The sequence below is a fragment of the Marmota monax genome, unplaced genomic scaffold (assembly GCF_021218885.2).
Source record: "Marmota monax isolate L192 unplaced genomic scaffold, Marmota_monax_Labrador192_F-V1.1 WCK01_AAM20220418_F8-fsc00014, whole genome shotgun sequence".
Classification (NCBI taxonomy): Eukaryota; Metazoa; Chordata; class Mammalia; order Rodentia; family Sciuridae; genus Marmota; species Marmota monax.
This window is the reverse complement of record NW_026695222.1, coordinates 34,307,830-34,331,187: the sequence shown is the minus strand read 5'-3', so window position 1 is coordinate 34,331,187 and position 23,358 is coordinate 34,307,830. Positions and strand designations below refer to the sequence as shown.

At 58.8% G+C, this 23,358-nt stretch overlaps 1 protein-coding gene across 1 annotated transcript in view; it reads right to left on the bottom strand.

Moving 5' to 3' along the window:
* Positions 1–11,445: 11,445 nt before the first annotated feature.
* Positions 11,446–23,358, bottom strand: part of Cdh22 (cadherin 22) — a 66,367-nt gene continuing 54,454 nt past the window's right edge. The window contains exons 8-11 of the mRNA XM_046433850.1: positions 20,807–20,928; positions 20,575–20,692; positions 14,587–14,838; positions 11,446–12,002 (exon numbers count right to left, since the gene is read on the bottom strand). Of these exons, the coding sequence (XP_046289806.1) occupies positions 11,446–12,002; positions 14,587–14,838; positions 20,575–20,692; positions 20,807–20,928 (1,049 nt within the window). The remainder of the gene's footprint in view (positions 12,003–14,586; positions 14,839–20,574; positions 20,693–20,806; positions 20,929–23,358) is intronic.

Below are 23,358 nucleotides of genomic sequence, written 5' to 3'. Positions count from 1 at the left end.
CAGAGAGCTGGTTTCAGAGAGGTTAAGTAACTTGCCCAGAGTCACAGAGCCAGAACCAAGATCAAGCTAAAAATTGAATCCAAGAAACTTTGGCTTTTGGTTCAGCTTATCTGTGTGTCCCCAGGGCCTCCCACAGGCCTGGCCTAAAATGAGAAGCAGGCCCCTGGCCACGGTCAGCCTGCCTCGCCATTTGACAGGTGAGAAAGCACAAGAAGGGTCACCCTCGCCCAGAGACGGTGGAGAGCATCCTCAGTGCAGAGGCTGCCCTCCAGTGTGGCCTGGGGCATCTGCCGGGCCCTGCTCGGTGGCCTGCTCTAATGGAGAGGGAGGGAGCAGCAGCTGGAGCCCCAGGGGGAGGTGCCCGTTAGCCCTGATCAGCAGCGTCTGCAGAGGAGCTGGGGCCTCAATGAAGATGCTGTCGGCGGGTCCCAGCTGGTCGGGGCAGAGTGGCAGCTGCAGCCTTTCCAGGGTCTGAGCGTGAAGCGCCCAGCTGGGACGGCAGGCCTGCCCGCCTCGCCTGACCGGCCCCAGGCCCTGCCCAGGCAGGCGCCGCCACCCCCTCCCGCGCAGAGAGCCCCCACCCGGCCACCTCCACGGATCCCCCTCAGCCCCGGGAGGTGGCACCTCTGTACCCATTTTGCAGAAGGAAAAACAAAGGACTTGAGGGTTTCGGGATGTGTCCAGGACGAGGAAGCGGCAGATCTTGGGGGCCCCTTAAGCTGCTGCCTGAGCCCAAGGCTGGGGGTGGAACAGGAGGCCCAGGTCACCTTGACCAGGGCTGTCACCGGAGGACAGAGGACAGGTCTCCAGGACACCGTCAGGTCCCAGGGCACCTCCTCCAGGGCCAAGTTAGCAGGGGAATCGGGCCCGAGGGGAAGGAGGGGGCAGACCAGCCTCAGGAGGGCCCAGCTGCCCCCCCCCCCCAGCCTCGGGCTCCTCTCTCCAATGCCAAGAAGAAACGGATTTAAAATCAAACTAAAAAAAAAAAATCACAAAAAAAAATCGTCACTCTCCCCACTGGATGTGCTGGTGCCAGTTTTGCTTTCAAATAAAATCAGGTGTAAAGGGGGGGCAGGGGGGTGTTGGGGGAGGGAAAACGTCAGGTTCCTGATAGTCCAAGTGCCACTTGGAGGTGGCCGAGGTCATGACCTTGGCATTCCCTCCTGAAGCGCCGCGAAGGCCGATCCACCTCCTAAGTTTCCAGAGCTGAAGTTCCGGGATTTGACCTCGGAGTGACGGTGCTGTCCCAGGCTGCAGGCTGGCCGCACACAAGGCCACCAGGCCCCGCCAGACCTTCGGGTGACTTCTAATTCACAGCCAGGTGTGCTGCGGGCGGCAGGCCCCCAGGCCTGTCCCTTCTCTCTGCCTGCTGAGCTGGGGACAATCCCCGGGAGCCACAGCGTCCTGGAGCCAGTGTCTGGAGAGCAGAGGTTAGGCCACTGCTGCCCTCTGTGCTCCTGCCTGCAGGAGGCTGCTCCCCTCCAAGCACCTGGGTGGCCATCTGCCCTTGGTGGTGTGGGCTGACTTGGGCTCAGAGGCTGTGACCAGCCTTCTGTAGGAGCCAGGTTTGGGGTCCTGGGTCTGAGGGCTGACTCTGCCACATCCTTGCTGTGCGACTTGAAGCAACTTCTTTCACCTCTCGGAGCCTCGGCTCAGAGATCGGACTCCTCAGTGACTGGACTGGCTGCAGGGCTGTCCCGAGGGTGCCGGTTAGGTGGCCTGGGAGCGAGGGAGTGGATGACAGGCAGGCCAGCACCCCCACACCGAGGCTGACTCCCTGGGGAGATGGCAGCCCCCCAGGGTCACCCCGTCTGCACGGAGCTGCGGGGTGGGGGCTGGGGCTGAGTTGATGGCAGCTGGCTCCTTGCCACCAGGCAGCCGCTGACGGTTTTATGGGTGGATCACAGGTAATGAGCTTTCCCTCCAGGACCTGGGGACATTCTAGAAAATTGCGCAGGAAGGGGGAGAGCAGGGACCGGGGGAGAGAGACTGTCCCTGCCTCTGCCCACCTCCGTCCTTATGCTGCCGCAATGGAGGGAACAGGAAACCACTGCGTCCAGGTGGGGCTGGACCCCTAGGGAGGGGCAGGTGGCTCTCTCTTGTCCTGTATCCGTGATCCTGGAGCCTGGTTCCCTGACGTCAAGGATGGGCCGTGACTGTGCCCCAGGGTGCCTGTACCCACCTGGCACCACCCACCCCACAGCGTGTGTGGAGCACCCTCCTGGCCAGGCGCTGTAAGAGAGGCCCTGAGGACCTGCGGTGGACAGGGCAGAGAGAGGTCCTCTCCTCTCCAGAGCCTGCACCGGCTCACTCACTCCCAGCAGAGGTCCGCTGAGCTCCTGCTATGTGCCAGCGACTGCGGCTAGTGGAGATGCAGTAACGGTCATGAGATACCGTCCATCCCTGCGCTCGGGGCATCAGTGAGGAGGCTGGCCCAGGCTTTGGGATGGACCCTGGTGAGTATTCCTGAGGACACAGGTGATGGACCCTGTGGGCACTGGGGGTGGACACTGACAGTGCCCTAAGACATCACTGGTGATTTCTATGACGATTGTCTCCTCAGGGCATCGATGCCCCCCCCCCCCCCGGGACACAGATGGCACTCCTCTACATTAAGAGTGGGCGCCCTTGGGACCTGTCAAGGCCACCCATGCTGGGCACTGACGGCGACCCAGTGACATCAGTGGTGACTCTTGCCTTGTGTCTTTCTCCTGGAGACGGGGTTGGAGAGTGGGAGGGGGAGCAGGGACCGGAGGAGAGACCGTCCCTCCCCATCGGCTCTGGTCCCCGCTGGGTCTAAGCCCTGGCAGGCAGATGGCCTTGGGCCCTCCCGAAGCCCTCCACGGGGGACGGGGCTGGTGGCCCGGCCAGTGTCCTGCTGGCTCCCCGCTGGAGACAATTGATCCCCCTCCTGAGGGCTCTCGGAGGCTGGAGTGTCGTTTTCCACGCACACGCACACACGCACACGCACACGCACACGCCGCCCACCTCTCTGTCTTACAATTACTGGGAATCGTGAAGGGAGGCTGCGCCCAGGTATTGATTGCCACCTGAGAACCCAGGAGTCGTTTCGAGTAGATTAACCCAACTTTTTTTTTTTTTTTTTTTTTTGCCTTTTGGGAAGTTGGACTCGAGTTATTTAAGGAGATTAATAAGCTCTAGACCTGGGCAGCCTTCCCACCCCGTCCCTCTCCTTTAGGGCAAGCCGGGGCCACGTCACTGTCACCCTGACTTCCAGTCATGGTTTTCCACCATCGGGGCCGAGGTTCAGCCGGGCGGGGCTCTCGCAGCCCCTCTCCTGGGGACAGGGAGGGCACCTCTGGCAGCCACCAGTTCCCCTGGAGAGCCGCCCGGCCTGGACCCCAAGCTGGGCACAACCTCAGAGAAGGCTGGACCACTACCGGCAAGTCACCCTGGCCCAGCCTTGGGTCTCTGCAGCTGCTGCATGGAAGGACACAACTGTCCTCGTCATGAAAAGGCCAAACCCTGGCCCCACAGGGTCCCGGGTGCCCACTGACCCTTCTCATCACTTTTCTGAGTTTCCAGGCGCAGCTCTCCTCCCAGGAAGCCGTCCAGCCCGGGCTGTCATTCTGGGAGCTGGTCTTGCTCAGTGAGGCCGAGAGGAGGGGAGGAGGGAGGAGACAGGAAGCCTGGCTGTGTGATCTTGGGCAAATCACCGCACCTCTCTGAGCTTCCAGTTCTTCCTTATTCCAATTGGATGTCAGTAGTTCTTACTTCACAAGGTTGTCACTCCATTACCAATGAGGGCATGTGTGCCACATGCTTGAAACAAGGTCTGGCGCTTAGTAGGTACTCCGCTGACAGCAGGTCCTTATCACCAGACCCAAGACCCCGTGGGGGGCTGCCGGCAGAGCCTGTGCAGGGAAGAAGTGCTGTATAGTATTCCGCCTGGGGGATTGCTGTTGCTGCTCCGGACCTCTTTCCCAGGTGGAAGCAGGGGGGAGAGGCAGGTGCGTGAGCCTCCGGGAGCTGAGGCGGGATTCTCAGCCCCGAGGGTTGGGGGACGCCGCGGAACATCGCAGGCCCTCGCTGCCCGTCCCTGCCGCTTCTCTCCCCTTCCAGGAAAGAAGTTGGAAGTGAATGGGTCCCGAGGCGGAATATTTTCCAAATGTCAGTGCAATCTGTGGCACATTACAGCTAAATGCGATCATCTCGGCGCCAGCTCTGAATGTCAGCGCACCGGCCATGATGCAGTGACGAACAGCAGGTTGACAGGTGGGCCCAGCCCCTCCCCTGGGAAATCAGCCCAGCGGGGCAGGGAACCGAGCCTGCAGCTGGGGGAACGCCCGGCCTGGAGTGGACACACCGGGGCCTGGGGGGATCTGCCCTCTGCCCTGCGCCCCTTCCTCCTGGTTGTCACCCTGGGTGGGCGGGCACACATGCTCAGAGACCCCTGGATGGTCACCAAGCCCAGCGTGGGATCTGTGTAGCTGTGCGTGTGTGTCTCCATCAAGGTGCCGAGTGTGTGTGAGCTTGTACACGTGAGCAGGCCCCAGGCTGCCGCACACACGTGCACTACCCACTGTGGGTATCTAGAGGCAGAGGCACCGTCTGTGCCCGTGTAGCTGTGGGCACCATCGAGTGTGGTTCTGTGATATGAGACGGTGCGTGCACGTGCGTCTCAGGAAAGCAGTGTGTGCGTGTTTGTGTGTGTGCGTGTTTGTGCGTGTGCGTGTGCGTGTGCATTCTGGGTCTGTAAACCCCATGCCGACTACACAGGCTCTCTGCCTCACTGCCCGTGTGGCGGGGGCACTTTGATGGCTGCCTGCCGTGGGGCGGTGATTGGCTGGCAGGATGGGGATTAAATTGCCTCCAATTACCAGCGAGTGGATGGTGAGCCGTAGGGCCAGAGGGACGGGGCTGGAGCCCAGGACCTGCCAACCACGAGGGACCAGCAGCCTGGGAGTGCACACAGCCTGGCGTGTGTCTGTGGGTGTGCGTGCCGTGAGGGCCTGGGCCTGGTGCTCTGCGTGGGTGTATGCACCCCAGCAATGTGCGCCAGCCTGTGTTGTGAACGCGATCACGAGAACATAATGTGCCCTGCGTCTGTCCACGGGACTGTCACTCCCCCTGTGCACACGTGCGTGTGTCTGGGGATGTGTGAGCTGTGATCCGTGTCCGCGTGTCGCCAGGTGTGTGAGCAGGTGTGTATTGTACAGAGTTCTGCGTGGATCTGCGTGGATCTATGGGAGGCTCTGCACAGGCGTCCTTCAGTGTGTGTGTGACTCTTGGCATGGGGCGCGTCTCTGGGTTTCTTTGGAAAGTGTGAGTGTGTGAGAGTGTGTGTGAGTGTGTGTGAGTGTGTGTGTGAGTGTGTGTGTGCACGCATGTGTGTGGTGGGACATCTGAGAAGATCAGTGGCTATGAGGGCAGGGAGGGGAAATACTGCCCACTCCCTGGTGGTCAGGGCCCCCGGCCTCCTCCCTTTGACCGCGTGGATGGAGCCTCCACCATGGGCGCTGCCGGGGGCGGTGGCCAGAGCTAGAGCTGAGACGGGAAGGAGGGGTTCCGGGTGAGTCGTGTCCCCGGCTTTCCCCTGCTGAAGCCTGGACCCATGCTCCCTCAGAAGGTGGCCTTGTTTGGAAACAGGGTCACTGCAGATGCCATTCATCAAGACGAGGTCATCCTGGAGTCCAGTGGTCACTAACCCAACGAGTAACCCCGTCCTGGCTGGGTGTGGTGCTCGCCTGTAATCCCAACCTGGGGAGGCTGAGGCAGGAGGATGGCCAAGTTCAAGGCCAGCCTCAGCAATTTAGGAGGCCCTCAGCAACTTAGTGAGACCTTGTCTCAAAAAGAAAACAAACAAACAAAAGGAAATGTAAAGCGACTAGGACGCGGCTCAGTGGGCACCCCCCGGGCTCAGACTTCAGCAGTTCTCTCCTGCAGAGCTCTCTGTCCTGTATGCAGCAGGTGCCCACTCTTCAGCCGGGCGGGAAAGAGGACAAGTCACCCCGCCCCTCCCCCACCAGGCCCCTCATTGGCGCCCCGACGGCTGCTCTTTATCCGGCTCCCTCTCTGCCAGGGCTGGGCCTCAGGGTGGGCGCCCACAGCCTCCCGCCCCGGGGCTTGTCTTACGCCCATTTTCCAAAGGAGAACTAAATTCCAGAGAGGACAGTAAGTGGCTTCCGGTCACATCTTAAGATTCTTGGATGTCAGGTCAGGAGGGAGCCATGGGGACAGTGCGGCCCCCTCCCGCCGCCCTCACCCACAGCGGGACACGCGGGCTCCCGGGGGGGCTCCACTCCCTCTCCCTGACGCTGGAGCTCCTCCGAGTTCACCCTGACCTCTGGTCCTGGCCTCCCCTGCTGGTCCGACTGTAGACACGTGGCCAGTCCGTCTCCCTGGGCCTCCCCGTTCAGACTCCACGCGTCCAAAATCAGACCGACTGCGCCTGACCCCACACCGAGGCCCCTCCTGGGTCCCGGGCTCATTACCAGCTTTGACGCCCTTGTCACTCAAGCCCGACGCCTCTGACCCCCATCTCCAGCATCCCTCCGTCAGGCTCCCTTCTAGACGGCTCTCAGGTCCACTGCTGCTGACCCCGGTTGGGCTTCATCTCTCTCTTTCAGATTCCTGTGTCAACTCCTGTACCAGCTAGAGTTGGCTTGCCGGCTTGGGACAGAAGACCCAAACAAGTGACTTCAGTAAGCCTGGCCGTGGGAAGGTGGGGCCAGGTGTGGGGGCTCCACGAGGTTAAAGGGATCCAAACCTCTGGTTTGCTGTCTGGCCTTCCATAGGCTATAACCTCTGACCTTATGGTCCAAGGTGGCTGCTTGGGCTCCAGCCATCTCAGATGTGTGCAGCCAGCAGAAAGGAGAAGGGGCAGAAGGAAGGGGCAAAAGGCACGGGCCAGCAGTCTTTTAAGGATGACCCAGAAGCTGTCTCACGCCAGTTCTGCTCAGTCTGTGTTGGCTGAGACAGTCCCTGCAAACCGGGCTGTGGTAGAGGCTGGGGGACGTCCAGATAAAACATGGGTCTCAACTGATCAAGGTGAAGGCAAGACTGTGACACCTGCTCCCACCCACACTGGATCCCCTCTCTTCCTTTACCCTCTAACCCACCCTGAGCACAACGGCCAGGGGATCTCTCTAGACACAGTTTGTACATAAGGTCGCAGGTTCAGCGAGTAGAAAGACAAGATTCCCAGTTGAATGTGAGTTTCAGTAAACGACGTGTAAGGGTTTCAGCCTAAGCATGTCCTGCAGGGTCTAATACTGGGAAAGTGACTTGTCAATGATCTGAAATTCAGACCTAGTGGGTGCCCTGTGTTTAGGGCCAGCTCTGTCCCCGCACCTCTCCGGGTTCCCCGTTGGTCTCAGGAAGAGGCGAAGCTCTCTGGGGGGCTGACTGCAGGCCTGTCCTCCGGCTGACCTGTGTGTGTCTTGGCTTCCTGAACAAGTGCCCTCTGGATGCCCAGAGGACCACGGCATCTGTACCTCTACATTCTGGGGACACAGTGGGGGTGACAGATGAGCTGGCCACCCACAAATAAGGGGCGAGGCTGCAGCATCTGGTGCCCTCTGATTCTGGGTTGGCTCCTGTGGGCCCACAGGGCCGTCTCCGTCTCGGGTCTGTGTCCCCTGCGAGCCCACGTCTGTGCTCGGTGTCCCGCGGCTCGCAGCGGGTTAAGCCAGCCTCGGCGTTGGGAGCTGGAGCCACGGAGTCCTTCCTGACAATGAAGCTAATGAGTCCCTCCCTGCGTCTTCTCCTGCACAATAACATTTAATCATCGTTTGCACAGCGGACGAGGAGTTTGTGGCAGATGCAATTCTGCAAGAGTCAGCACACCTGCCCATCGGGGGCTGGGCGGGCTGCACCCCGGGGGTTGTGTGCGGCCACGGATCCGACTCCATCCACGTGTGGGACACGGGCTTTGGAGGCACGTGTCATTTGTGTGCGTGTCTGTGAAGTCAGGCAGATGTGGCACAGGCTGTGGGGACCACGGAGGGCCTGCCCGAAGGTGCAGGGGCAGAGGTGGCTAGGTGTCTGAGAACAAGTGGTCCAGAAGTGGAATCGTGCCCGAATTGAGGGTGTGTTGCAGACTTCCTGAAGCTACGTGTGCTTTCTCCCACGTGCACACAAATGCGTCATGAACGAATGCACAGGGGTCTATGTAGTGTGTACGAGCACAACTGGGAACACACACATGCGTGTGCTGTGCATTTGAGTGGAGTTTCTGGGGGCACACGTGTGTCATGTCCAAATGGTAAAGTATGTTTGCTCGTTGAAGAGCGCCCGTGGGCACACCTGTCCACGCATGTAGGGGAACACGCCTGGGGAGGCAGGTATGTGCTTCGTGTAGAAACATGGGTGTCCACGTGAGTGTTTGCCTCTAGTGCACGCAGGGTGTGGTGGCACGTGACCACAATTGCAGACCTGCAGGGATGCACCGTGTATGTGTAGTGAACACGCACACGTCTTCATGGTATGCTGGGGGGGGGACACATCTTGGTGCCATGTGTGCATGTGTCACGTACTAGCATGCTCCTGCGCCCGTGTGCATGCATTGAAGCGTGAGGCCTTCGCATCAGTGTGAGGGCTGACAGGGTTACATTTTCCAAAGGCTCAGCGGCCAGTGACAGAGCCCGCCTGAGCGCGCTTGCTGGCAGGAGGTAAGTGCAGCTGCCGAGTTGTGACCTGGGGGTGGCTGGCGATGATGGCTGGGTGACGGATGCGGGCGCTCAGCCGCCCCCTGTGACAGCAGCCCGCTCTCTGAGCCGCCTGCATCAGGAGGTGGGGGGTTGGCCTTGACCTCTGTGCTGGGTGCCGGTTCCCCTCCTCCCGGGTCATATTTGCAGCCTCATGAGGATGCCCACACGTTGGTGCCCACAGAGATGCACACCCAGGCTCGGGCGGACTCGCCAGCTCGCTCCTCGGCTCTGCCACCATCGGGTGCATGTCCCCTTCTCCCCAGGGGCTTCTCTCCTGTCCATCCCACTCTGCATACTCCACTGGGAGTCTGGCTTTCTAGGTCCCTGCAGAGCCCGTGTGGTGGGCGGGGGGCGTGTAAAACGGTCCCAGGCCCCTATATCTCCTCCACCTAAGGGAGGGCTAAGAAAATCACCTGCTTAAAGTTCCACAAGACCCGTTATGTAAAGCGCCAGGCCCCACGACCACAGAGTCCTCTGTCTGTGAGTTTGACCTTCATCAGTATTAATTATGTACAGTGCTCAGTACTGCACCTGGCATGCAGCAGGTGCCACATAAGTGTGCAGCCCCCCTCCTCCTCCCCGTCATTGCCACTCATACCCTGGTTCTGGAATTCTCCGTCAACTGTCCATCCGTTCTTGCTCAGGACCCCGGATGGTCTTTTAACCCACGATAACAACGGTAACGGGGACAGTAAGGGATGGGTCTCTTTCTTACTGTGTTCCCAGCTGCCTTTTAAGGAGGCTCTTCGTTCTCGAGCTCCTTGGTGGAACTGGTTGCACCCAGCCGGAGCCTGGAGCTGGGGCGGCCTGTTCTTGGCCTGACCAGGCAGAGGATTGGATTTGGCTCTCCTCCTGGGGGACCTCATGGGGCCAAGGAGGCGGTGGCTGAAGGCTGTGCACCCCTCCCCAGCCCCTTCTCCACGGCACCACTTCATCAGAAAAGCTCACCCCCACTACTCCTCCACCCGAGATCCAGCCCTGGGGCACGCGGCCTTCCTGAGGCTCCGGTGCTCTGCACCCTACCCCACCCGCCTTTGCAGACTCCTCTCCTGGCTTGGCTCACACGATCTCATAGGCATCCTTCGAGACCCAGCCAGAGTCACATCCTCCGGGAAGCCCTCCCGGATTTTTCTCCTTTCTCAGTGTTCTAGTTCATTCTGTTACATCTCAAACAAACATTAAATTGTTGGCTGTTTCTGTCCCTGACTCTCCCCCTCCCCAGCTAGGCCTTGAGCTGCGGGAGGCAGGACTGACTACCGGCCATGCAAGCTGCCGCTTTCTCACCCGAGCATCGGCTGGCAGTGCCTAACTTAGCGAAATAACCCCGGCAAGGCACCAGGACACGGTGCTCGACCTTGGCAAATGTGGAGGGAATGAATGAACGCTCTCTGGGAGCCTAAAAATAAGGCTGATGTACGTGTATGGAGCCCTTGCCTTGGGCCAGGAAGGCACCAGACCAGAGCTTATCATTCATATCTCCTTTAAGCCTCCGGAACCCTTTAGGGAAGAAGCGTCATCCTCTCCACTTTACAGGTAAGGAAACCGAGGCTCAGCCACCGAGGACGCTGATGGAGGATGCCCAGCTAGCACGAGCTGGAACTCACATCAGATGGATGCGAAGGAAGGAGCCCCTCCGGGTGGGACTACAGCAGGAAGACAGATAGCCAACACCTCATAATCATGGCTTGGAGTCGGAAACTCTTGAGATGACTTTGTGCAGGGGTTCCTGAACTAGGGTTCAGGGATGGAAACTCATGAGTTTCCAGATCCGACAGACAAGTCCCCCAGTGCCCACTGGCTTCTGACCTCTGTCTAGGTCTGGAAGCTGTCCAGCTTGTCTTCTCTTGACGCTCCTGCCAAATATCTTATGTTGATGTGACCAGAGACTCTGGAAGGCTCCACAGTCACCGGGGACATCCCTATTTCCCTCTCAGGGTAGGATGGGGAACTGAGAGTTGGGACCAATTCATTCTCCCTTGGGGACCTAGGGAAAAGGGGAGGCATCTGGGGCCACGGAGAGAATTCAGAATTGGAGGCAGACACACTGGGCTTCTAATAAAGACAGAAATAATAATAGTAACAAAGGCTAGCATTTATTGAACACCTACTATGTGCCAGGCACTGCCCTAACCACTTGACACGTCTGAACCCTTCTTATCCTCACAATTCTTCGAGGTAGGTTCTGTTGTCAATCTCATTTGACAGATGAGGAAACTGAGGCCCAGAGAATGGAGTGACTTGACCAAGGCCAGGCAACCGGCTCGTGTCAGAGGCTGCACCGTTCGCTGGCTGGGTGTCCTTGGACAGGTCACAATCCCTTCTCTGGGGGGCCTTCCCCATCTGGCACCTGCAGGATCCCACCTCATGGTTTCTGTGACGACTAAGATGGTCTCCACACAGCGTCCTAGCACACAGTAGGTGCTTAATAAATGAACAGCCCTTCTTTCCTCTTCCTTTTGATGCGAGGAAACCTGGGAGGGACGCGTGTCGGCATCGTCCTGGCTGTAGCGTCCCTTCCACGCTAGGATGAGTGAGCTGCCCGTTCCCACGCCCCGACGCCTCCTCCATCTCCTTTGCTAACCCAGAGCCACGCAGCGCCCGGTCTCCTTCCCTTTAATGACGATGGCCATCACTGCGCACCGCTGGACCCCAAAGCTGCGCCGCTGGCGGGGGAGAGGCCGCCCTGTCGAGTCCGCTCTGCGCTCGGTCCGGCGGCCCGGGAGGCGGGAGGGTGGGCAGGGCAGCGCGGGGAGAGGCCGCGGCAGGGCGGGGGCTAGGAGGCCGGGGCCTCGTCGTCCGCGCGGTGGCCGGCGTAGAGCGCGGCCAGGGGCCGGAAGCGCGGGCCCCAGCTGCTGAGAAAGGCGAAGTCCTGCTCCGAGCCCGACGAGCCGCTGTGCAGCGAGCTGAGCGAGGCGGCCGGCGAGTCCGCGCCCTCGAAGGCGTACGTCTGGAAGGCGTCGTAGGGCGGGACCGACAGGTCCCCGTCCGCCAGCGCCACCTTGCGGCTGATGAAGTCCCTGAACACCGAGAAGTCCGGCTCGGGGCTCGGAGGCCCCTGCGGGAGCGAGTGGCGCTCGGAGGGCAGCCGGGCCTGCGGGGGGCTGCCCGCGTCCCCGCTGCCGCCGCCTCCGCCTCCGCCCGCGTCGCCGCCCTTGAGCTCGCCGAAGTCGTAGAGGCTGCGCAGCGCCGACATGTCGTAGGCCTCCGTGTCCTGCTCGCCGCCGCCCTCGTCGTTGTATTTGATGACGTTGTCCCGCATGTCCTCGTCTTCGTCTGGGCTCAGGTGGCTCTTGTGGTGGCGCCTGAGGGTGAGGATCAGCAGCACCAGCACTGTGGGATGCAGAGGGCGCAGAGTGAGGGTCTCGGGGCATTAGGGGACCCCCCAACCCCACCACTCAGAGGAGCAGGGGACTCCTCATCTTGCCAATTTCCTAGATTGCTGTTCAGGAAACACCTTTCTCAACAGCCAGACCGGAGCTGCCTGGAGAGGTGGGGAGCTACCCCCTCAGGAGGTGGGCAAGGTGGGGCTAGATCAGCACTGGTGATGAGGTGGCCGACCAGTGTGAAGGGTTTTCGTGGGTGTTGAGGTCTGGATCCAGCCTCTGAGGTCTCCATCCTCAACTCGATACATACTCCCTGTCTCTAGATGCTGGGGCTGCCGAGGAGCCAGCTGAAAGACAGACTGAGCTTTGGGGAAAGATGTCCTTGACCCTGATCTCTCCTTCACCCTTGACCTCCTTGGTTCACTCCAGAACTCCTGTGGTCTCCTCAGACTTCCAGGCCAGGTTTAGTGCCTTCACTTCTGAGCTCCCCTGGGAAGGGGTGCCTCCATCTGTCCTGCTCTTCTTAAAGTGTGGCCTCTGGGCCAGCAGCAGCAGCAGCCCCCGGGGAACTTGTTAGAAATGCAAATCCTCAGGTCCCATCCTAGGTCTGCCAGGTGGGGCCCACACTCTGTTTCTACAAGGTCTCTGGGTGAGGAAGAGGCAGCTTCTTCGCTGTCAGAGAGCAGATTTGCTGGGTTCACATGTCTGTCTCCCGGGTGGGGAAATGCGCAGCCTAGATATTCTCAAGGACCTGGAAATGTCGCCCTAGCTTGGTGCCCCATGTGCAGAAAACACATGAAGCATGCTCCTTGCTGAGGGAAAGAATGAAGGAAAGGATAATTGAATGGACACCTGGGTGAGCGAAAGGGTGAGGGGGTGAATGAATTGGCACCCGTCTTGGCTTCCAGGACTCACTTTCTCCCCCCCTCAGCTCCCTGAAGGCTCATTCTCAATTGTCTGAACAGCTTTCTCCTTCTTCCCCGACCCCTTCACATTAGAAGTCCCAGGACTCCACCTCCCTCTCCTGACGCTCTCCTCGAGTCTCATGGCTTTAAATTCCATTTAGAAACTGACAACTCCTATATCTCAGGCTGCAGCCTGAAACGCTCCCTTGGAATCTAGATTGTGCATCCAATTTCCTGCTCAACATGTCCTCTAGGTTGACCAAGAGACTCACTCTCAAACTTACATGACCAAAGTGGAAATAATAATCTTTCCCCCTTCCCCAGCCTCAGTATCTCCCATCTTGGTAATGGCAACCCCCGACTTTTCAGTTACTCAGGGCTTTTAAAAATCTCTTTTGTTCACTGATGAATCCAGCGCCTCACTGGGTGGATACATAAGTAAATGACGGTGGGCGGGTGAATGGATGCATGGATGGACAGACATATGCTGGGGACTGTGCCAGGGATTAGACTCTTCTTGCTGTTCCAGACAGTTCCAGCCAGGCCAGTGGCCAGAGCCGGCTGCTGGGGCCATTGGGCAGGCTACTGGCTTACCACCTAACAAGGTAGCTTGTGACTGGGAATGGCCCAGAAGGAGGGCAGGAGGGGAGGAAGGTGTCAGGAGAGAAATGGGAAAGATGGATGGACAGCTTTCGGAGCTGGAGGCCCGATCTGCAGAGGGGGATGCCCGCGAGAGCAGATGGTGGGGATTGCGGGAGGCGGGCGACAGATGTGCCAGGCTTGATCAGCGATTCCGCCCGTCACCTTTAGAGCACTGATGTGCACTTTCTTCGTTTGTGGGCAATTAGGCAGAAATTTGTTTGCACTGCCTCGGAAAATGAAACCGCTGTAAAGTGCACCCGCTGGAAAAGGGTTCGGCGCTCCGGCTGGGGCGGGGGTGGGCGGGGCCTGCGGAGAGGCGGAGCCCGGACTGTGCCGGGCGGCGCGGGCCTTCAGAGGATGCGCAGCGCGGGCTGGGGGCCGCCGGCAGCTCCCGGGTCAGCCCAGCTGCGGCAGGACTGGGGCATCAGTGCTCACCTGGGATGGGAGCCCGAGGGCCGCTTGTATCCCATTTAGCTCCTGAAACTTGACCTCTTCTCAGGGACACTTTGGGGCTCAATGGCTGCTGATGGGACTGGTACCAGACTGGTACCCCCTCCACAACGTCTTAAGATCCTGCCCCAGGATCCCAAAGCTTTGCTCCCGGTTTAAAGTCACAGCAGGAGGTGGAGTCAGAGGAGGGGCTCAGGTGAGAAGGTCGCCCACCCTCCCCCAGCCACTCAGCTGGGAGCCTCGGCCTCCTGGTCTTCATGGCAGGACCATGTGCCTGGCCCCGCAGTTGTGCCCCGTCTTTATGGAGAATTAAGGATTACAGACCCCGAGGAAGACATGCCTGTTTTCTAAACCGTGGGAGAACTCGGGCTGTGGGAGGTGGCCTGCGGGACTCCATCCCAGGCGGGGACCACTCTGGGGCGTGTGGGGCTGCTCTGTACCCAGGGGACCTCCGCTGGGCGCTGCGAGCTCATCTTTGAGATCATCCGGGCCACCTCCATGTAGGGGAAACTGGCCCATAGGGCTAGTTGGGCAGGAAACCCAGGGACCCAGGCCGGGGCCAATCAGAGGGCGGGAGGCTCCCGGTGGACTCACCGACCAGGATGAGGACACAGACCAAGAGAGCGATGAGGGCGCCGGGGCTGAGGGAGGCAGCCATGACAAAGGCCGTGGTGTTGCAGGACTGGATGGCACCAGAGCTGTCGCAGCCACAGATGCGGATGGTGAGCGTGCCCGTGCTGCTCAGCGTGGGCGGCCCGCTGTCCACCACCAGGATGGGCAGGAAGAACACGTCCTGCTCCTGCCGGTTGAAGCCCACGTGCTGAGTGTGCACCGCGGCTGTGTTGTCTGCGGCGGAAGAAGAGGGCGGCGTGACTCGGGCTGGGGTGAACCCCCACCCTGCCACCTCCTGATTCACCTTGGGATTTGACTCTCTGTGCTCCAACAGCTGCCACCCACGTGACTCATGGGTCTGTTCTCCAGTCTCCCCAGTTCTGCCCCTGCTGCCCAGAGATCCCGTCCTGAGCCACTCAGCCCACAGTGCTGTCCTTAGCTGTCCCCAGATTCTATTCCCAGCTGCCTCGGGATGCTGTTTTCAGCTCTTCTAAGATTTTGTTCCATGCTGTGCCAAGGTACTGTCCCCAGCTATTCCAAGATTCTGTCCCCGGCTGGGCCAAGGTCCTCACCCCAGCTATGTTTAAAAAAAAAAAAAGTCTCTCCTCATTCTCTCAACAGCCTGCTTTTGTTCTGGGTCCCACTCCAGCTGCCCCATATTCTCCGGCCCTAGGAGTCCTGTGACCCTTCTGTCATGGTTTACTGGGCCCTGACAAGTCCAGGGTCATCAGAGAGAACTGGGAGTGCTGGCTGGCGTCTGCCTTTGGTTGAGGAACCTTTCTGTCCTTCACGCCAGTCAAGAGTCCTGGAACCCCCCACTCAGGGCTCTCTCATGAAGAGGTCGAGCCCATAAGGCTCAGGGGGACCCTAGAGCACAGGCCTCTTTATGCAGATCTTTCCTTTCTACGCGGGCAGCAGGAGAGGACCATGTGTGATCTGGCACAGATGGTGCTCACTGCATGGCTTCAGCCTGTTGCTGGGGAAGCCAGGCGGGGCTTGGGGAGGCGCGGCTAGTCTTGGAGCAAAGGCTAGATGACAGGTAGCACCTACTTCCTCCACTCCTCCTGCCCCTCCACGCCTGGCCTGTGTGGTTCAGTTGCCCTGACCCTCTTAGTTCTGCACATCATGGTGATCTGGAGGGCTGGGAGCCCAGCTGGCCACTGCCCCACCATTCATAGCCAACTTCACTAAAGAAGGTCCTCCGGCCTCTTCCCACCCTCCCAGTCATTGGGCTGGATCTTCAACCTGAGATTTGGGGCAGCCTGGCTCCCTCTCCAGCTTTGTGGCTCCCAATCATCCAGGTCAGCCTATCCTTGTATGGAGAAGAAGAGTGAGACCCCCCCAAAGGGTCTATTTGGAAAGGAAACCTAGGACCTCAGGTTGGGGACCAATCCCTTCCCCAGTAGCCCCTCCCTGGATGACCCCCCAGTTCAGTGCTCCAGACCTGACCTTCTTTATCATGAACATAATACAGGAAGGACTGGCTTGTAACCTTGGGAATATCCAGGAAGTGACCAGATGTCCAGATGAGATAAGTTTGTAGTAAGTTGAAGGCTGCCCATGAGGTGATGGGCACAGAAAGATCCACAATATTATTTTACAACTTTTACACACATTTGAGTATTTCCACACACATATTAAAATAGAACTCAGAATGTATCGTTCACTAGCTTGGGAAATTTAGCTGGACCTTTGGACCTTGGTGTCCTCATTGTAAACTGAGAAAAAGGGCATCACGCGTGAAGATTAAATGTCATAATTCATGCATAACCCTTAGAGCAGTCCCCGGCATCGAGGAATTCTCCATAAATGCTGGTCCACATTTTTCCCAGCTCGCCCGTTTTCCCAAGGCTGCAGCCTGCGCCCTGCGCCCTGCCCTGCCCTGCCCTGCCCTGCCTGGCCTCCCCGAGCTCCTCCCAGGGTTCCCGCTGTCTGCCGCACCCCCTCCACCTTCTTGCCCAGGCAGATTGCTCATCCATCACACTCCAGCTAAATGTCACCTCCTTTCTGTGGCCTCTTTTCTGTGCTTCCTGGGAAGGAAGGATTTATGCCCCCTCCCCGCTCTGACAATGCAGATGCCATGCACCGTTCTGTGGCAGTCTTGTCACCTTGTATTAAGCTGGCGAGTGCCCCCTCTCTGCTACCTGGCCAGCTGGGACCTGGCACTGAGCCAGTCTTGAGGAACGACACTTGAAGGAAGCACAGCTCTTGGGCTAACTGTGGTTGTGTGCCCACTCCTCAAGCTTTGGCTTGGACTCTGGCCCTTCTGTCAAGGAGTGAGTCACCCCAGCTGTGGAGACATCACCTTTGACTGGGGAAGAAGGAGCTCAAGGGCAAGTAGAGGAAAGAAGGAACAAAGAGGACTCTTTGCCCTGACTGGATGCTTTTTATGCATCAGGACAGTGTGGGGACTTTAAGTACATAGCAATGTTGAATCTCATGGGCAAGACCCAGGGCTTTATTTTCCTTTTATATGTGTGGAAATGGAGGTTCAAAGAGAAGTGACTCATTTGAATTAATCTAGTGAAATCATCCATCCACCCACCAGTGCATTCATCCTTTCATTCATTGATCCATCCATCCCTCCACTAGTATATCCATCCATCCATTCATCATTCATCCATTCGTCCATTCACCTGTCCATCTGTCCATCCATCCACCCACCTGTACATCCATCCATCCATCCATCCACCCACCCACCTGTACATCCATCCATCCATCCATCCACCCACCTGTACACCCATCCATTCATTCATCAATCCATCCATCCCTCCACTAGTATATCCATCCATCCATTCATCATTCATCCATTCATCCATTCACCTGTCCATCTGTCCATTCATCCCTCCACCTGTACATCCATCCATCCATCCATCCATTCCTCCACCTGTACATCCATCCATCCATCCATCCATTCACCCATTCCTTCATCTGTACATCCATCCATTCATCCTTCCACCTGTACATCCATCCATCCATCCATTCATTCATCCACCTGTACATCCATCCATCTATCCACTCATCCATCCACCTGTACATCCATCCATTCATCTATCCATCCTTTCACCTGTACATCCATCTATCCATCCATCCACCTGTACATCCAACCACCTGTACATCCATCCATCCACCCATCCATCCTTCATTCTCCATCCTCACCTATCCATCATCCATCATCCCTCCATCTTCTACCTACCCATCCATCTACCTGTCTTCCATCCTTCCTTCCCTCTTCCCGTCCTCCTTCCCTTCCCCCCTCTCTTCCAACAGATCTTAATTAACCACTATGGCCAGGCGTTATGCTACTCACTGTGGGAAAACAACACCGAGCTAAATGACCTGCAGTCCTGGATTGGAGCTCTCGCTCTAATGGGAGAGATGAATGCTAATCAAACAAACGCACACTTTGGTCTACAGTTACAAACATGGCGAGTGCTGTGGGGGACAAGGGCAGGAAGAGCACATGCCAGAGGACTTGACCAGCCTGGGAGGTCGGGCTGAGCCTCTGAAAGAAGGAACACTGTTCCTGAGTCCTGAACAACGAGTTCAGGGAAAGGGAAGAGCCCAGGCACAGCCAGGAGGGTGGAAGAAACATAAAATGCCCAAGGAACAGTCCTTTGTGGCTGCAGAAGTGGGGGTGACCACTAGAGTGAGCTCAGCGGAGGCTGCGGGGAGGCAGGAGCACATCACAGACAGTTTGGAGGCTGACTTTGGTAAGGAATTTGGATATATTTTAAAAAACAAGAGGCCATTGATTGGAGGATTTTAAGCAAATAAGTGACCTAGTGACATCGTCCATTCATTCAACAGCAAATATGCATTGAACACACTCCTATGTCAAGACTCTCTTAGCCCCAGGGGAACCCAGCAATTACTAAACAGACATGGTTCCCTTCTGGGCGAGGAAGCTTATGATCTTACGTTCCAGAATGGGCTTGGAAGAGCAGTCAGGAAGGCTGCGTGTTTGGGTGAGATAATTGCGGTAGTGGAGGAACTGGGTAGACAGATTTGAGAAATGAGTGTCTGGCGCTGGCTCAGTCTCAAATTGCCAAGCAGGAACAGAGATGTTCATCTCTCAGGTTGCTGTCTTTGGCCATGCAAACATATGTTCAGAGAGCTCTGGTCCCACTACTCCTCTACCCCGCAGAAGGGATTCCCCGCACGTCATCTCTGAACTCATCAAGCTACCCTCCTGGGCAGCAGCTGGTTTCTGCTGGGGAAGCCCCTGGCCACCCCAGACCCTACCCAACCCTTCTAGGTGGGATATGCGCCCGGCCCTGCATCCATCCATCTGGCCTGACATACATCAGTGTCAATCCCTGGCTGCAAAAGCAATATTTATAAATCACGTTTCCAAACTGGCTACAAATTTGTACAGAGAAACAGATGGGTTGGGGTAGCCGTTTGTCACCTAGGATATTTATGCAGGGAGGAGGAGGGGCTTGCTTGGCACGCTGCAGAGAGGGCCTCAGGGACCGGAGGGAGAGACCTTCGTGGCTGCTCCGACCTCAGCATGCTGTCCCTAGGACTTACTCCAGGTGGTCACACAGGGAGAAAGCTCTGGAAGTCACAAGTCAAACAGCAGCCAGGACACAACCCCAGGTCCCTGGTGTCAGAAAGAAGTGTGAACTTGGGGACAGGGTACCTGCGTCTCTTGGGCCAGCTTAGAATACACTGGAGAGCGGGTAGGCTGCGCTGTACGTGGTGAGAACATTGAAATACTCCCAGAAAGGTTTAAAGGCCTTGTGCTCTGAGTCCCTGCAGCCCTTCCTGCTGCCTCAGCCTGTCCCCCAGGTGTCCTCTGATCTTTAACACCTTCAAGCCACTAAGGGGTTAGTGCCCGGCACAGAGGGGCTCCGGGGCCCTGCCCGGGATGGGGTTAGGGTTTTCCTGGTTATCTGAGCTGCTAGGCTGGGTGTTAAATATTCCTACTGTGGTTCCTGGGAATACAGAGGGGCCTGGCTTCAGAGGCCACCAAAGTCTCTCCCTTTGTGGGCTGGGGTGTAAAGGCCTTGGGGTCGACGGCAGACTGTTCCAGGGCGAGACACAACAAATGTGAGCTGTCCCCCAGCGCCTCTCTGAGTCCCTTTCCTCAGGGTCCTGCCTCTCGCCCACTCTGGCGCAGCAGGTCCCCTTCCATCCCAACCCTGCTCCCACCTCAGGGCCTCTGCAGACTGCCTCTTCCACCTGGGTGGTTCTCGGTCATTATTAGCCCCTGTTTACAGATGATGAACTGCGGTTCAGAGAGGGCCAGACACTTGCCAGGGCTGCACAGGGAGCGGGGACCCAGGGCCCCCTGCACTGGCGCCTGCCTCCCCCTGGGTCCGTCCCTTAGGGTTGAGCAACTTCCTGAGGTGCTCTGGGATGGAGGCTCACTGAGGCCTCCACTCAGGTGGGAGGACCGTGGGCTTCGGGCTGTGAGCTGGGGCAGGAAACACCTGTGTCTGAGGCAGCTGTGGCCTTGAGCCCTGCTCACCACTGGCTCCCTGGAGGGCATGGGCAGACCCTTCCTCTCTTAGAGTCTCAGTTTTACCACCTGAAAAATCGGAGAGGGGCTGGAAAGCCACCCTCCAGGGGATGACGATGGCGTGGGGACGCCGAGGGCCATGGGGATGCTGAGGGCGTGGGGCAGGCGAAGCACTTCTGAGGCACCGCCTGAGGACGGCCTGTGTGACCCCTTCCACCTTCACTTATGGCAGGAGGTCCCCACTCTGTCCTTGCCACGTGCCCTCTCTGGATCTTTCCACTGTCCACTCTCTACCCTTGGATGTCCCCTCCCTCTGCTCCTTCTTGATGGCTTGGCCAGTGGGTTTGGGAACAGCCCAGCTGGGCCCGGTTTTTCTGTGACCTTAGACCCAACGTGGGTCCCCTGGGTGTCCCAGTCCCTCTATCTATAAGAAGGGAAGAGGGTGGGGAGGCCAGGCCTGCCCTGGGTGCACCCTGGGGTTGGGTGGCTCACAGGCCACTCACCTTGGATGTCCAGCAGAGAGAAGTGGGGGCTGCTGGGAGCCTCGGGCACCAGGCGGAAGTAGAAGCGGTGCCCGCCCTGGGGCTCGTCTCTGTCCACCACACTGATGGTCTGGATGAGCTGGAGGGCAGGGGGGGCAGGGGCCAGTGACGGGGCTGAGGCCACTCTGGGCCAGGCTGGAGGGTGCCCTGGCCTTTCCTGGCAGCAGCCCCGTCCCCAGCCCCTCAGGGGTACCTGGCCTGGCTTGGCGTCCTCGCACACGGCTGCCTCGTAGGGCGTGGCCAGCTCTGGGGGGTTGTCATTCACATCCAGGATTCGGATCCTCAGGGACGCCCGGGAGAGCTGAGCATGATTGTCTGCAACGAGAGCACAGGAGGAAGGCAGGGGCGTCCCGCGTGAGGGCTGGGGGACAACAGCAGGACAAGGTCTGCCACCAGGACCAGGGGGCAGTGGAGTCGCACAGAGCGCTGGGTTGACCACGCGCATTAGAGGACCAGGACCGGGGACTTCTGGGCTCGTGATCCCCGTCTCCATCCCCACCGCCATGAGCATCATCATGGCTGCAAACAGCCAACCCCAGGACCACCACTGCCATCCTCACCACCATTCCTGACACCATCCCTGCCTCGGACTCTGTCCTCACTGCCCCTCCCAGCGTGATTCAGCGGCTCCGCCCACCCAGGGCGGAGAGCCCACCCAGGGCTAACCCTAACCCTAACCTTAACCCTAACTCCGCCCACCCAGGGCTCCGCCCACCCAGGGCTCCCTAACCCTAACCCTAACTCCGCCCACCCAGGGCTCCGCCCACCCAGGGCTCCCTAACCCTAACCCTAACTCCGCCCACCCAGGGCTCCCTAACCCTAACCCTAACTCCGCCCACCCAGGGCTCCCTAACCCTAACCCTAACTCCACCCACCCAGGGCTCCGCCCACCCAGGGAACCCTAACCCAGGGCTCCGCCCACCCAGGGCTCCTCCGCCATCGCCACTCTGTTACCTTCGCCATTGCCGTCCCCACCACGGCCATCAGCTGGGATGGGCACCCTCAGCACTGGACCTGCTCTCGTCACCCCCCATCAGAAGAACACGACCACCTTTATCACCACTCCACCAGCAGCATCCCCCCCGTGGCCACCCGACATCACGACCACCGTCCTCACCCACACCGTCTCCGCAATGACCACCACCGTGTCGAGCCACACTGTTACTCCCTTACCCTCGACACAATCTCCAGCGTCACCACCACGTCACCCCCGACCCAGCAACACCATCGTGGCCACTCCTGCCTCCGACCCACCACCCAGAGCTGGCGGGATGCACCGGGAGCGTCCACAGCCGTCACTTCAGCTGTCGGTGCAGAAATCCTACGTTTGTGTCTCCACATTGCAAAGAGGAGAAGAAAACACGGGACGTTAAAGGACGGGTCAGCTGCCGGCCGGACTCTGAGGCCTCTGATCCTGAAAGGCCACACCGGGCTAAGGAGGCGGATTCTGCCAGCAGAGGCAACTGGGATGTGCACGAGGTCAAGGCCCCAGTCTTATCTACCTCCGGGTCCTGTCGCAGGACCCAGCATGGTTCAGCAGAGCAGGTTGAACAGAAGAATAAACCCTGGAAGGACAGAGACTGAAGGAGGCTGGATTCCAGGGGTGGCTGAGACCCTGACCCAGGGTTTGATCTTGGGCAAGGCTCTGTCCTCTTTGATATCAGTTTCCACACATGGGAAGTGAACAGGCTACAGTGATGAAGAGCAGGGACTTGAGACTGGTGGTTCTGATCCCAACCCTGCCACTTAGTAGCTGTGTGATCTGAGACAGGTCACTTGACTTCTCTGTGCCTTAGCTTCTCACCTGCAAAACAGGTCTCATAGCAACAGGTTGGCTAGGAGAGAGATTGCCTTAATGTTTGTGAAACACATAAAACTGTAACAAAGAACAACCAGAAAGCAAGTGCTACATAAGTATTTGTTAAATAAACAAACAAACAACCTCAAAGTGACTTTAGGTGGGAGTGCTTCACCCGCTGGCTCTCTGAGCAGCATTCTCATGCTGTCCCTTTCTGTCCTGCCCCTGCCCTGGGCCTCTGAGTGCCCGCTGTACCTCATCCTCAGCTGTCCAACCCTGTGACTGTCACTTACCTGTTCCACCTGCCACTGACCTCGGGGGCATGGGGAAATGGCACCCCACTTCCCAGCGGCAGCTTGGATGACAGGGTCTCAGGCTGGGAGGGTCGGGAGCTATTTGGGTGGCAGCCTTTGGAACCCTCAGCAGCCAGGCGCCCCTGAGCTCTGGGTCAGGGGACTGGTTGGCTGCTGCCTCCTCTGAACTCGGGGCTGCTGGATGCCGCTGCAGCTGCTCGTGTGTTGATAAAGGAGAAACGGAGGCGGGCGGCGGCCTCCTGGGGGCCGGGGAGGGGGGACGTCCCCCATTAGCTCAGAAATTCCCGACCCCTCTCTGCAGCTCCCCTCCGCCTGGGGCACCTTATCTCCTCGGCTCACCCCGATCTGCCTCCGCTCCAGCCATCAGAGGGGCCCCTCCAGGGCTGAGAGGTGGCAGTCGTGACGGGGAGGCTGGGCCAGCGTTATTTTTGAGAGCGTGTGCTGCCAGAGAACCCCCACAGACAGATGGGGTGCCTCCTGGAGGCTGGGGAGAGGAGGGCGAGGCCCACAGCCAGGAACCCGGGCTGCGGCCCAGCTGGGGTGGGGGTGGGAGCCGCGGGGCCTGAGTGGCCTTCCTGGGCATCCCCCTGCAGTGGGTGCAGCAGCGGGCGGGGAGCCTGGGTCCTACGAGCC